At 42.5% G+C, this 14824-nt stretch overlaps 1 protein-coding gene across 1 annotated transcript in view; it reads right to left on the bottom strand.

Annotated features, from left to right (window-relative positions):
* Positions 1 to 14407, bottom strand: part of HK1 (hexokinase 1) — a 95933-nt gene extending 81526 nt beyond the window's left edge. The window contains exon 1 of the mRNA XM_006121526.4: positions 13529 to 14407. Coding sequence (XP_006121588.3) covers positions 13529 to 13591 — 63 coding nt within the window. The 5' untranslated portion in view covers positions 13592 to 14407. The remainder of the gene's footprint in view (positions 1 to 13528) is intronic.
* Between the last annotated feature and the right edge of the window lie 417 nt (positions 14408 to 14824).

The following is a 14824-nucleotide window of genomic DNA, read 5'->3' as shown; positions in this document are numbered from 1 at the left end:
CACTCAAAAAGAAAAAAAGAACGCAATAACTGTCATGCCAAATCAGAGCAGACACACATCTAGCCCTGCCTCCCCTCTCAGGTTTAAAACTAGGTGAAACTCCCTCCAAAAAGATAATGCATGTGGTTGTAGTTATACATTTGAGGAGAAAAGAGAAATTCCTTCCTTTCCTTCTTCTCTGAAGGTAATCAGCTTATGTCCTGAAGCATGGGACTTTTTTATCATCATCCTTAGCCTGATACAAAGGGGGAGCAGGGACAGATGGCTCCAGCAGGTTAGCCAGAAGAATGCACAGAGAGCTTAAAAGCTGGCTTCCCATGTGCATCAGATCCTGCGGAGCCACCTCCCTCATAACCGCTGAAAATGTCAGTGGGTCCACATTTACAAAAAATGCTCCACATTTTAACAGCCCTGCTGGGAGCCTGTTTATACTAGCAAATTACTGCACTGAAACTAGCTGGGAGGGAGGAGATTTTTCACACCCTTGAGAATGTTTCAGCCCAGAAACTTGCCAGTGTTGTGTCTTTTATGCCAATTGGCAACATACAGCTGATTTAGTCAAACAGTGCCTTGTAAAGTTATCATATTAAATACATGCTGCTGGTAATGAATTTCATTGCCTGATGCATACATTTTTACACGTATACATAATTTTACATGTATAAATCATTAAGAATTATGTATGTGTAATGGAACTACGTTCTTAAATATATTCAGAGGTACTGGATAAAGGAACCTGCCATAGACAAGGGAATGCACGTTTATCTGTCTGTTTGGCTTGACTACAGAGAGAGAGGACAATTAAAGTAAAATTACACATAAGGTAAACAAGGCAATCAAACTAACAAACAGCAGAGGAAACAGTTTGATGAACACACCTGAGGAGGAAGGAGGGAAAACCACCCTAGATTCTGAATTTCCAGGAGGTCTTCCTGACTCTTGAGATAAAGACAATGGACTTTGAGAAATGAAAGGGGAGCAAAAAGACATTCTTGTTACTCATCAGAGAGGGCACACCCTCTGATCATGTCAACAGTGGATCCTCTTGCCTGGAAGGGTTAGAGATGCTGGTAGCTTGATGTAACTGAAATTATTTTTAGACAAAGACACAGCTTGCTAAAATTAAGTTGTCTGTAAGGATGTGAACGATTAATCGGTTAACCAGTTAATTCTTACCAGTTCTGGTTAACCATAGGGCTGGATCAGCTCTCTGCCCACCCCAGGCAGGGGACGGCTCCAGCCCCGCGGGACCCAGTGCAGGCAGTGATGCTCCAGTCTGTCTGTGGTGGGCCCTACTTTGCCCTGTGCCACAGTTCTTGCTGGTTCCACTCCCAGGGAAGCGACTCTGGGAGTGGGGCCAGCAGAGACTGGCGGGACCACTCCAGGGAAGGCTTTGCTGCAGGCTCTGCAATATAAAGCTTATTTAATCTTTATACTGCAAAGCCCACAGTGCATGTAACTGCTGAGATTTTCAGCAATTACATGGTTACCTATTTAACCATGGTTACCTTTTCACATCCCTAGTTTTAGGTACCAGAAAGTGTGTCATTTGTATTTTGTTTGTAATCCATTCCTGTCTTTTCTTCCTTGGTATCATTTAAATCTGTGTTCTTTATTAATAATCTAATTCTTGTTTTATTACAAAGCCATCCCAGTGCTAGGACTTCAGCCAAACTAACAGACGGTTATGTGTTCTGGCTTTTGGAGGCAGCAAACTTAATTTCTACGAGTGCTCAGTGAGAGGGAGCGGACACTGAAGAGAAGACATACTGGGAGAATTCAGGAATTGGGGGTTCACTTGTGTAAAGCACAGTTAGAACAAGCAAAAGAGAAGCTAGATAATTTCATGGAGGTTAGGTCCATAAAAGGCTATTAGCCAGGGGATAGAATTGGCGTCTCTGGCCTCTGTCTGTCAGAGGCTGGAGAGAAATGGCAGGAGACAAATCGCTTGATCATTGTCTTCGGTCCACCCTCTCTGGGGCATCTGGTGCTGGCCATTGTCGGCAGACAGGATAGCGGGCTAGATGGACCTTTGGTCTGACCCAGCACGGCCGTTCTTATGTTCAGTCTCCAGGTATTTGTTGGGGATGCAGACTGACTGGTCTCTCTCCACCAAACTCTCTCTACCAAACTCTCTCTTACTAAGGCTATGTCTAGACTACATCGCTCTGTCGGCATAGGGATGTAAATGAGGGATGTAAATGCTGTTTTCAAAAGAACTGCGTTAAGACCGCAGTTTTACTCCCAAAATGGCGCTTGTTCGAAAGAGCTCCATGACATGATTATGCAAATGAAGCACGGGATATTTAAATCCCCGCTTGATTTGCACTTTCGAAGTGCCTCATTTACATCCCTCTGCTGACAGAGCGATGTAGTCTAGACGTAGCCTAAGGCAGTAGGGTAACAATGTGGCTTGCAGATCTGGGTTCCCAAAGGAGAGTGTCACAAAGACCTTTAAATATGTTGTGTAGTAGCAGCAGTTTCAGAAAACCTTGGAATCTGAATTCTTCATAATTTTGTGAAGTGTTGTTCAGAATGAATCAAGGATTCACCACAGTATCAGCCTACTGCTATTTCCCCAAAAGTCACAGGATGGTAGATCTAGACACATTTTGCAGAAAGTTGATCTGAGTTAGCAGGGTTGTCTACTGAAGGCTCTAAAGAAAATTAGAAGACTCAAAGAGACCATTACTCATTTGTTTACTGTTTACAAAAGCAACATGGAGAAAGTCTTGCAAAATCACTAACTGCATCCAAACTATAACCATAGAACCTGTCTAGTCCAGTTTTGAATCCAGAATGGAACCAAAACCATTGAAATACTATCTGATACAAAGAAAAAAGCCCAATAGCTAAGAGGTACAGAGGTTTGAATTCAAGATTTGAATCATTTCTATCTTCGGGTATGCTCTTCACTGAACGTAAATATCTGTGTTAAATTATTCTGCACAAAAATGTTAATGAATAAACTGTCTGCTGTGCTGCTTCTTTTTAAAAATCTTTTCCCTCTTCCACAAAAGCAACTGCCGCAAGGACATGACATATATCCCTTAGGCTTCAAGTTAATTATTTTACAATTCAGCAATTAAAATATTTATCAAACTGAGCAAGAAAATAATCAAAATAACTTTCAATAGCTTATTTGATTAAAAAAAATATCCAGTGAGAAGAGAGTCCTCATTTCTCTGGTTCTCTCCCAAGAGCTAATGAAGTAGTGCAGTAAACTGCAGTAACATGGAAGGCAGTAATAACTTTGACAGAGACAGAGCTCAATTCTTGCATGCTCAAACAAAAAGGAATACTAGGAAATGCAGCATTTCAACATCACAAACTGAATTCCACCCTCAGTCTATGACAGCTGGAAGGACTGTGTCCACCGTCCAGCATGCACAATGATATGGGCTTCTTCTCCCATCTAATATACCAAAACTATTTTCTCAGAAACATTCCGCAGGGCAAGGGATATCAAGAGACAACAGCAACCAAGACAGCTTTTGTGGAGTTATTCAAAAACAACATGTGTGTAGCATTGAAAAGAAATACAAGCAGACTTACATGGGAACTGACACACAAAGGAGTCAGTCTGGCTAAGCTGCATCTACCCTGCAAGACTTAGGGTTACAAAACTTCCTGGCCACATCTGAACACAGCTACAACCTCAAGAGCTGGCATGCCCAACAGAAAAAGCTGTAATTATTAATGAATCCACCTGGACTAATGTGAAGAGGCAAGGAAAACTCATTCCCAACTCTTTGGATTGATGATGATCTGAAAGTTTAGGATAAAAATCTCCCTTTTTAACATCTATTCTCATCTCAGTGGATGAGGGGGAAGGGGAAGGAGAGAATTACTTCCGGTGAGGAAGGCACACACCTACTACAGTGAAACCATTGTTATCCAGCACTCTGTTAACCAGAAAACTTTTTTAACCAGCATCGCCCCCAGCCACAATACTGTCACATCTTCAAGTGCACAGGCCTGGCTTGGTTTACCATGATTGGCTTAATTTTTTATTTAAGTAGTACTAATCATCTTTAACTCAAAATAGAAATTTGAGACCAACTCATACTATAAAAACTACCAATATTAAAAACTTGAGTTTTACTATTATTGTCCATTGCTTTTTTCTAGGTTGATGGGACTCAGATAACCGGAATTTAGATAACCTGAATGACCTAATCCCCAAGCGTATTGGATAATACAGGTTTTACTGTACATGGAGGCAATATGAGTTAAATTAATTTCACAAATCTGCACCTTATCACACATCTCTGACTGAGTCATCTGCCCTTGTCATTAATCCACATCTCCAGAATTTATTCTTGCATTCTAAACCCTGAGTAACTTCATACGGACCCACTCCCACACCCTCTCCATAATTACCCTGGCCAAAGGCCCAGGGTAACTTAGATCTGAGTCAATGCCAGCTTTTAAACATAAATATGTCAGTTTTACATTTCATTATTTCTAACCATGTAGGTAGGTTGTGAAATAAGAAATTATATGGGAAGAGGCAAAAGTTCCAGCTTCCTCTGAAGCCCTACACTGTTTTGTTCACTGTATTACACAAATCCTCTTCATCTTCAAAGAGGATAAGAGCAGCAATCGAACAATTAAAAAAAAATTAACTTTCAGAGATCTGGTTAAAAACATTTGTGTCCCATTCCTGTTTACCATCAGCTTTGTGTCTATTCTGGCCTGCAAACACTGGCCTAGAAATTCATCAGCCTAAGGCAACACTTTCAACATTACATGGCCTCTTTTACTCACTATACTAAGCTAAGCACTGCTAACCCCGTGGTCCAGAGCATTAAAATGCAGCCCAAGTAATTGATGACAATCAATACACCTGCAGTGGCAAACACGTCAGACATATGAGGTTCTTTGCCAAGACCCAGTCCTTTAATTTGTATAATTAAGTAAGATTAATATAATTTTTTATTATTAAAAAACACATCTTAAATTTAAGACAGTTTAAGACAGGAAGTGAAAAAGAATACTATACTGTTCTCCAGCTTAAGAAGAATGTAGCTAGTCAGAATGTAATTAGGGCTCACAATGCAATTTGGCTAGGAAACGAGTCCCAATACAATTACTAGTGGCAAAAAGTATTTCAGCCACAAGTGATCAAAATCTCAGTTTCATATCTCAACCACAGATGGCACATGTGACAGTACAAGGCATCCTAACATAATGACCAAGTATTAATGTATGAGTGCTCTGAAATACTGACCCACCAAAAACAACACTTCTTGCAGCACCTTAGATTTCTCTTGTGCTAAGCACATCTAACAATATTTAGCTTGCCAGATCTAATTTGGTCTCATCTTAAATTGATAGGGCTCCGTCCTAACTCCACTGCCTCAAAGTTAGATAATGAAAAAGTTTCAACCTATCCTTGAATATGCTGTGAGGCATTTAACACAAAGCTTAACAGAAGAAAATTGGAAAGTTAAAGTTAACGAAAGATAAATTGGAAAAAAAAGAGAAACATGGAAATCACAAGAAATAATAGCATTCACCACCCCATAAGCAGCAGATTATATCAATTTATCCAAAGCTATACCTAAACAATAGCCATCTGATCTTGAAGTCATCTGTTTGAAGCCAAGATCAGCAGCAGGTGGATGCTGTTACAACCCCCCCCCCCCCCCCACCCTCCCAGCTGGAATGTGTTGGTGTTCAGTCTCCTTCCTAGTGGAGGAGTAGCCTCATCACAGAAACCACCACAGATGGTGCTCTTCTGGCCAATTTCAAAAAACAGATCAAGAGCTAGGCAAGTTAAATCAGTTAACAGGTTAAATGTTAGGTTAGCCTAAAATTTAACCAACTAAATGGGATCCGAGTGGAGGGCACAGCTCAGTTGGAGCAGTCCCCAGCCTGCAAGGCTCCTGCTTCCAGTCCCATGCTGAAGCTGGCTATGGCTCCCAGGCCCCACACAGAGGTTAAAGCTGCCACTGGCTCCCAATCCCCAGCCGCTGCCGGAGCAGCCCAGTGCAGGGGTCTGTGGGGTACCCGGGCCTGCTGCGAACAGAGGCTGCTCCAGATTAGAGCAGCCCCTGTACATGGTGAGCCCACTGCAGGGCTGGAGCAGCCCTCTGCCTGCAGCAGGCAGGAAGCTGCTCCAGCCCTGACCAGCTAACTTTTCACATCCCTACCAAGAATGCAATGGTGGACACTGAACTGCACTACTACTGCCCAGGGCTGTCTCTCCCAAACAGCTAAAGCCTAGTGGTGAAAGGATGAAGAGCCTGCACTGCTGCTACCCATGGGGCAAGTTTTCTGTGAATAAACAGAAGGTGTCAGTCATCAGCATTCAGCCAGGAACAAGAGGCAACACTAATTAAGGCTGCATCCTGATCAGGCTGTACTGTTATTCTGAGTCTTGATTGCCCATAACCTCCTTGCCCATGAAATGATCTAATAAGGTGTTAGAAATGTTATAATGTTGTGCTTAAAAGAAGGACCCGGGATCTTTTTCAGGGGGGTAACACAACATGCCACATTTATTGAACATACATAGATCAATCAATACTTATATGCATAGGATACATTACACTCATGCATTCTCTCACACACAAACAAGCACACTCCGTCTTCTTGTTACCAAAAGTTGCTCCCCCTAACTGCACTGGCTAGGTGAGTTAGATGGGGGAGGGGTGGAGCCGGGCTTCTGCCGATCCGGATCGATGCTCCCATGTTGACAAGATGAAAACCCGGGGTCCCTCTGCGAGATGCCTCCTATTTATCCCTCTCATGCAGCCTTGCCTTTCTTAATGCTGCTTCAAAGAGAGTTCTTCCAAGGGCAGGCACTTGCTGCTTGACTCCCAAACGGTCTGTATGTCCAGTCTTCTTAATGAGCTCACTTTACAGGTATTGTCTTGGATCTGGCTCCCAAACCTTCTCCACACTTGCAACTGCTACTGGAGGTGCTCACCTTTCATTCTCCATTCACACATTCATTTCAACAGAACAATCAAGGAAAGGGGAGAGCTCAAAAGACATTTTTTCTTACAAGATCGATCTATCTTAATACAAAGTTATAGGAGAAGTGTTACAGAGATTCTATAAGAACACTTAAAGATAGATCTAAAAGGACAAGATCTTAGTACAAAGTATAATATTACAGGGATTTATCCACAATAATAAATATTATATCACACACCTAAAATAAACTCTATAGATGCTCCACCTCCTGTGATAACACCACCACACCGAAGGCTAAAGAAATGATCTACCAATACTATTTGCTCATTAAACAAGCTTTTTTGTTACCACTGAAAGTTTGCGAGCATTAAGGGGATACTGGATATATCTACAGTGCTTCAGTTTTATATTGTTTTGATTATCCCAGTGACAGGAGGATTTGCATGCTTATGATTCTTATGTTGGAAACAGTAAGATATTTTATGTAATTCAGTATGTATTTCAAGAAACTACTTAAATCTTTAAAAGTGTTTCAGTTACCGAAAAACTTAACACAACCCCCCTCCCATCCAGCAAATTCTAAGCATGCATACTAATAGAATTGTCTATGGAATTATTTATTTATATAAGTACTTTAGTGAGGGTGTTCAAACAAAGAATATCAAGACCAAACTTCCTGAGCTCACCACCTCCAGGGATAATGTATCATTGCTACATAAACTTGTAACAAAAAACATGTAAACAAAAAACATGTAAAACAGCAATGGGCAACCGAGGCTACTTAGTGGGCTGTAAGGTTGTTGGATCCAAGACAGGATAGGGTAGTTTTGCTAATTGTGCTTGCATATCTAGAATTTGGAGGGTGTGCCGACTGAAAGATAGCAGCATTTTGGCTACTTTGTACTAAGATTGGCTGCAGAGGGAACGCATGGCTCCTAGACTACATGTTGTGTGCAACAAGAACACACCTCACTTGACGTGCCCTTGCTTTACGTGCATGTCACTTTAGTAACACTGGCAGGGAGAAAAAAAGCTATGAGGACAGAAAGTAATCGAAACTGGGAAGATCTGGCAGCTGCTGGGGCAAACAGAGATGGTTCTGAGAAACTTATACAGAAGGGAAGGGAAATAGCCCTTAAAATTTTTAGCAGAGTGCATCTGAAGTTTATTGCTGCACTGATGCAAAACAGCAGTATTAGTCTCTATCAAAAAAATGCATCTTTTTTTAACCTTTTAATGACTCCTACGCAGTATGATTCTGGGTAGTTAATTTTACTACATTATAACTATTGTTATTTACATCACATTATCTGTATTTTTAAGACATGAAATGCATTTCAGAGGTTTTTTCTTTTTAATTTCACAATTTTGAGATTTTGTAAGGCACCCAAATGAGTAAAAACTAATAGCTCCTTGAACAGACAGAAAATTGGCAAAATCTTACATTTTACAGATAGGTTACCACTGCATTAGTAAATCTGATGGAAAGCAAAAGTACTCAGCCTTTTGAAGCATTCGGTAGGTCCTGTTCCTGTAAGACTTATACACCAGCTCAATTTTATGTACTGCGAGCTGTTACACTGAAGTCACTGAGATTGGTCACAGTACATAAGGCTGTTTGCAGTGATGTTGAGGCCGCAGAATATTAGACACACAAGCTGCATTAAAAAATATCTTTTATTGGATTGCCTTCTGTAGGTGAAAAAGATACTCTTTTGAGCAACACTCTCACCCCACTTTATCATCAGAAGGCAGTCCAAAATACATTATTTCACCCCATCCCCTTGTATCTCATAGTACACAAAGTTAAGCATATTCTTTAACTCTTTGCAGGATCAGGTCTGAGCATATGTGCACAGACAAAAACTTAGCATACCCCCCCTAAAATCTTATACTAGAACTGCAACCAGAGCTGCTATAAGCAAAAGCCTTACTGATGACAATTAGAATGAAAAAGTATGTTTTCAAATTCATTTCACATTTTAACCCACACAGAACAAAACTATATGCATCTTATGTACATATTGGACTTGCATGAGATCATATACTGTCATGATTTTATATGGAAGTGGCTTTTTTATATATTACAACTCCACAAATTTTGCACACACATAACATCCTATTTCTGCTCATGAAACACACTGTTCTTTCCACATCATGGTAATTCCTGCCTTTAAAATCTTCCAGACACTGAATTAAGCAAAATGAGTGGATTTCTCTTTCATGGGCCTCTGTTAAAGAAAAACAAATTTTATATCTATATTCAAGTTAAGCTGGAAGTGGTATTCTTAAATCATTATGCCTATGTACTCCACATGTCTCAGAACCAAATCTCCATATTCTACCTAGCCACAGTGAAGCACCAGGTTAAGGTAACTGCTGTTGTACAAATCCTTAAAGTTACTGACTGAGGAAACTAGTTAACTACCAGGTGAATGATACTAGAGAATTGCCTGTTTTCTGTAATTACTATGTGACCACAGTGATTCTGTGGCTGAGGGAAATTTTCTAGTCACCGAGATCTAGGGCACTGTGGGATGAGGCTGAACAAATTCCAGTTTACCTTGTCTCTGCTGATAATCCTTCCTTATCCTCCATGTCCTATGGTGGCATTCTCAGAGAGACTCACCACCTGCACTACCGGCTGTCACCTAAACCTCAGGCTCCCAGTGAAGGAGAGTGTGACATTTGCAGTCCTGATCTGCATTCAGGATTCAAACTACAGTAGAGTCCCAATTATCTGAACTAAACGGGACCGACAAGTGGTCGGATTACGGAAAATGTCAGATAATAGTGAGTACTGGGAGGGAGGGAGGGATAGCTGCTGGCGCCGCTTGGTCTCCATCCCTGCCTGGCCCTGGCCCCTTCTCTCCCTGCAGCTCCCGGGAGCAGCCAGGACAATTGCCCCACTTGCTGCCCCGTTGCTCTCACTGCCCCACCACTGATGCTGCTCCTGCCAGTACCACCCATCCCTGCCTGGCTCCGGGAAGGGGCCAGGCAGGGATGGAGACGAAGCGGAGCCGGCAGCAGCGGCACCAAGAGAGTGATGGGGCAGCGAACGGGGCAATTCTCCTGGCCGGCACCTGGGTGCTGCAGGGAGGGAAGGGACCAGGCAAGGATGGGGACAAAGTGGCGCTGGCAGGAGGCTACAATCCACAGGAGACTGCTGGAGCCTCTTCAGCCGGGAAGGCTGCATGCGGCATAGCAGCGCAGGGCGACTGACCTTAGGGGGGACATACTCACGCTACGCTCGGCTGACAATGGTCCGCGGCTATGTCGGATAAAGCAGAATGTCGGATTACCAAAGGTCGGATAATCGGGACTCTACTGTACATGGATGTGTTGCAGTACAAGGGAATCAGATAATAGAGGGGTGGTGAATGAAGGATGCAAATAAAATACTCCATAATGGAATAAGGAGACCTCACCCTTTTGAGAAGGAAGAAGCACAACTAGGAGGAAGCTGAAAATGAGAAATGATTGCAAGTCTCCTTCCGTGTTGCCCAGGATGATTACAGTTGCACTTCTAGTAAGGGGCAACATGGGGCACAGTTTACAAGGTTCCAGTATTTTGAAGGCAGAACAGCACTAGAATTCTGATCCACCGAGTTCCCTCATAAAGATTCCAAAACAGATTTTTATTAACTTATTTATTTTTTAAAGGAGGCCAGAGGGAGTTTTGTCCTCAGCTCCAATATCACCCGATTCTGATATGGGTGCACATACAGAAAGACTTTGGTTATACGCTTAAATTGATTTTAAAAACCCCATTTAGAGTGCTCAATAAACCAAATTAATTTATAAAATATCTATATTTCTAAATACCTCACCACAGTGGTTTCTAGTACAGCCACATTAAAATTATGATTCTCACTAACAATTTACAAAGCCACCATCTATATTTTATAACAAAATCTGCGAGATGCCACCATACACAATCACTTATATTAGCATGCATAACAATCACTTCAGATACAGTAAAAATATAAAGCCTCTGAAGACTTCTGTATGAGCCACCTATACTGTAGTTCTGGGTTTGTGTTTAAATTTAGATTTTAAATATAACAATAAAACAGATTACAGTATGCCTTACATGGAAATGTAAATCTGGAACAGTAAGCAGCATGTGTTTCAAGAAAACAAATGTGCATGTTGCATAGATTCAGGTAATTGAAAAATTCAGTGAGAAGCAATGTTCCCTCTAATTTTTTTCCATCCATGTGCAAAATAAATTTTGTGTCCCCCAGGGCATGTGCAGAGGTGCACCACCAGTAGAAACATATGCACATGCTGCAGGCGCAATGCTAGTCAGCTGGGTGGCACTTGAAGATCTCTTGTGTAGCCACCCAAGCTCTCAGCTTACAGGGAATACTCCTGAGAAGGCAGATTCAGGATCTTCTTCCACACTAAATAATAGCTTCCACCTCATACATGGATTTTTGATGGGGAAAACCAATAGGATGGGCAAGGGACCTAAAGCTATAAAAGGCAACTTTTAAAAACAAAGCACATTCTAAGGCCCTGACTAACTGGGTTTTCTGTTTGGGTTTGGAGGGCTTGTTTGGCGAGGGGGGAGTTGGTGGGGGAGGGGGAAGTTCCCGCCTTGGGAGAGGAGGAGGAGGGCAATAGCTTTTTGAAGGAGGGGATTGCTCACTGGTATCACACAGGAACAAACCCCTGCATGGATGGGATACACTAGTGGAAAGATGGGGCGTGCACCAATGTGACTCATCTTGCCTAATTACTGGGGTAGATAACACAAATGCTGAATATTTACATCAGTGTTGCAACATCAATCTAGCCACACAGGTGCAAATTTCCATAGTGTAGACAAGTTCCAATATTACCAGAAAAAACACTCCCTTTTCTAACATTAAACAGAAATATAGAAAGCTGCATTATACAGAATTTTAGAAAACTCTTACATGCACTTTTAACAATATTCCTCTCTCCTTCTCTCCAGTTCTCCCTGCAAATCCACATAACATGGACAAATTTGGTACAGAAAGGGTCAAGGGAATCTTCCACCTAAAGCTATTTGTGAAAGCTTCTTCAGACAGAGAAAGTCAAACTTTTTAGGGCCTAGTACCAAAGTCTCCAACACCGCTAATTATTTAACTACTAAGCTTTTCCTTTTCCTGTTAAAGCACCACACCCTGGCAACCTGTAGTACTCAGAAAGGTGTTTACACTAAACTCCACACACATTTTGTACTCTGATGTTAACCAATAAAGCCATGCAACTAATTGGCACACAACAAAATTCCTCCAAAATAGTTTATAAAACATGTCTTAACATAACTTCCAGACTGTCAACTAATTATAAAAATATTAGAGTCCAATAAATTTATGTCACAAAAATATAAAATCCAAAATTGACTGTGACTGAATTTATTTTAACTCACATTCTTGTGAGACACAACTGTTTAAGCACTGGTAATAAAAGGAGTGATCCCTTCTATATACATGCTCTTGTTTACAAAAAGCAAGAAATAAAAAGTAACATATTGAAGTGACAAGGACTCCCTGTCCCTTTTGCAGATCCAGACTAACAGGGCTACCCCTCTGATATTGAAGTGATGCATGTGGAACTGACTTTTTGGTAATCAAAGTTCTTTTCATTTTTAAAGGAGACTGTAATATGATAGTGACAACAAAACCAAATCAAATGTAGTTGAAATAGCATAAAGAAACATTTATATTTTTTCTTCGAGATTAAAAAAATTGGAGTATTTTTGCAAAGCCTGTGTTTATAGCCTACACCCATAGTGGCGCTAAACCTAGTATAATAAAATGTTAGCCTTTCCCCTTAAGAGGCCTAAGGACATTATGGTATTAAAAAGCAGTATTTCATCTCTATATGGAGGCCCATCTCTCTAAGCGCCTATGAGACATGTGGTCAAAGCATAAATGTGCAAAATAACGTTAGGAAAAACTAGTGACCCTATTTGTTCCTTTAATAAGAATATGAATAAATTGATTCAAATTTGTGAACCATCTATCTAAATTTTAAATGTTGCATTTTACTCAGTGTCTTCACTCAACTGCTTGCTAAAAAGATTGCTTTAATTAACAAGAAATATGCAGATTTTGTTGATTAGGCCTCTACTTCACAAAATAAATACATTACAGTTCAGATAACTTAATTTTTAAATAATAATTGGCTTGGGCCTTGAATTCCCACAATAATCAAATGTACTTACCATTCATACCAGTCACATATTATGAAACTGACTGATTATATTCGTGTATTTTAACACTATTCTACCAAGGCCCTGGAGCAGGAAAAAATTACAAGGACTGCTCAGTGGAGAAATGACATCTACATCCTTCTTTCAAGGACACTGCAGCACATTACACAGCTTTTTAGGGATTATATCCTTCAAATTTTACTAAGACTCCACTGTTTTTTTAAAACACCCCACATGCACTAGACAAGAGATTCCCTTTATTCAAGCAAATATTTCCGATTTTGTTCCATTCAGCTTCTCTAACCAATATTTTCACCAAGTGGAAGCACATGTCGGGCTCTAGCAACACAAAAGCTATCTGTGAACAATAATTTGGCCATTTGGGAGGCAAATACGCGGTTTCTGACTTACCTTTTTGACCTGATCATCCTTTAATTCTGTGAAGTAATAGGCCAGAAGCTGGGCAGCTATCATCCTGTCTGATTAAGCAAGATAATGGAAGGGTTTTGCTGAATACCGAGGCAGCCAGAGCACCGATACAACTCTCACAGGGACGATTTAAAGGGATCTCTTTTCCCCCCCCTTGCTCGGAAAGCGTCCAAATTACAGAAAGGCGGCGGCGGCGGCGGCTGCTACTGCTTCCTTCTCCGCTCCCCCCGCCAAGCAAAAGGATGCAGAGGCTTTTTCCATACAGGGGCTAGTGACAGAGTAAAACCTGCCCACTTCCTGCGCGGGGATTGGCTGCTAAAGGAGGGCTCTGCAACATGAGGGGAAAACCAGTCTCCCGTGCGCCCTGACGGGCAGGCTGTGCAGAAACAAGCGCCCCCAAAGTGATGCAGCACGGCACGTCCCCCACGTAGGTTACTGCCAGTGCGTCTGAGCGCCCGTCCGTGTGGTAGCGAGAGAGCCAGCCACACCGCCGAGCCCGCCATCCCATCCCATCCCGCCCCGCCAGGCCAGGGCACCCGGGGGAGCGCGAGCGGGGCCGGGCTGCGTTCTGCACGCACCGGACGAGCGGCTCCCGGGGGCCCCGCCACAGCCCAAGGGAGCGCGGCACGGACCCAACGGGACACGCTTTATTAGTGGCGGGGCCCCCGGGATGCTCCCAGCCCACAGGGCGTGCAGGTGTCAGCCCCGCAGTGCTTTGTTCAGCCCGTTAAGGTGGCCCGCCAGCCTGCATCCCCCAGCGCGCGCTGCAAGGAAAGGGGCCTGGCGCGCTCGGCCGGGCCCTCGTCTTGCAACCGGCCAGCAGCCGCGCGCCGCCTCCATCAGCGCTCGCTTGCAGCCGACACGCGGCACACCCAGACTCTAGGCGCGGGCCCGCTGGTTGTCATGTGACCCGCTGCTGCAGCTTTCCCCTCCCCCTCTCCGGGCCGCGAGACTTTTGCAGCGCCGGGCCCTATGGTGCTCTCGGCGCCCTCGCTGTCAGGTCGGGGCTGCAGGGTGGGCGCGGAAAATATTTAATGTGCCACTCACGGGGACAAGATTTCTCAGTTTCAGGGCTGTCTGCCTGCAGCCTTGTTAATGATTAGAGAAATAAATAAACCTGCACATACATAATCAGAGTAAAATTATAACACAGTCTTTCACACTAAAAAGCTATCATCACAAAAGGCAAATATCTGAGAAACTGCATGGAAATTACTCAAAGCAAAAAACAATTAGGAGTCCTGTAGGATCTTAAAGACTCGCACATTTATTTGGGCA

The sequence above is a fragment of the Pelodiscus sinensis genome, chromosome 8, assembly GCF_052426305.1.
Source record: "Pelodiscus sinensis isolate ZL-2025 chromosome 8, ASM5242630v1, whole genome shotgun sequence".
NCBI lineage: Eukaryota > Metazoa > Chordata > Testudines > Trionychidae > Pelodiscus > Pelodiscus sinensis.
The sequence above is the reverse complement of the archived record's forward strand: the minus strand, read 5'-3'. Positions and strand labels throughout refer to the sequence as shown.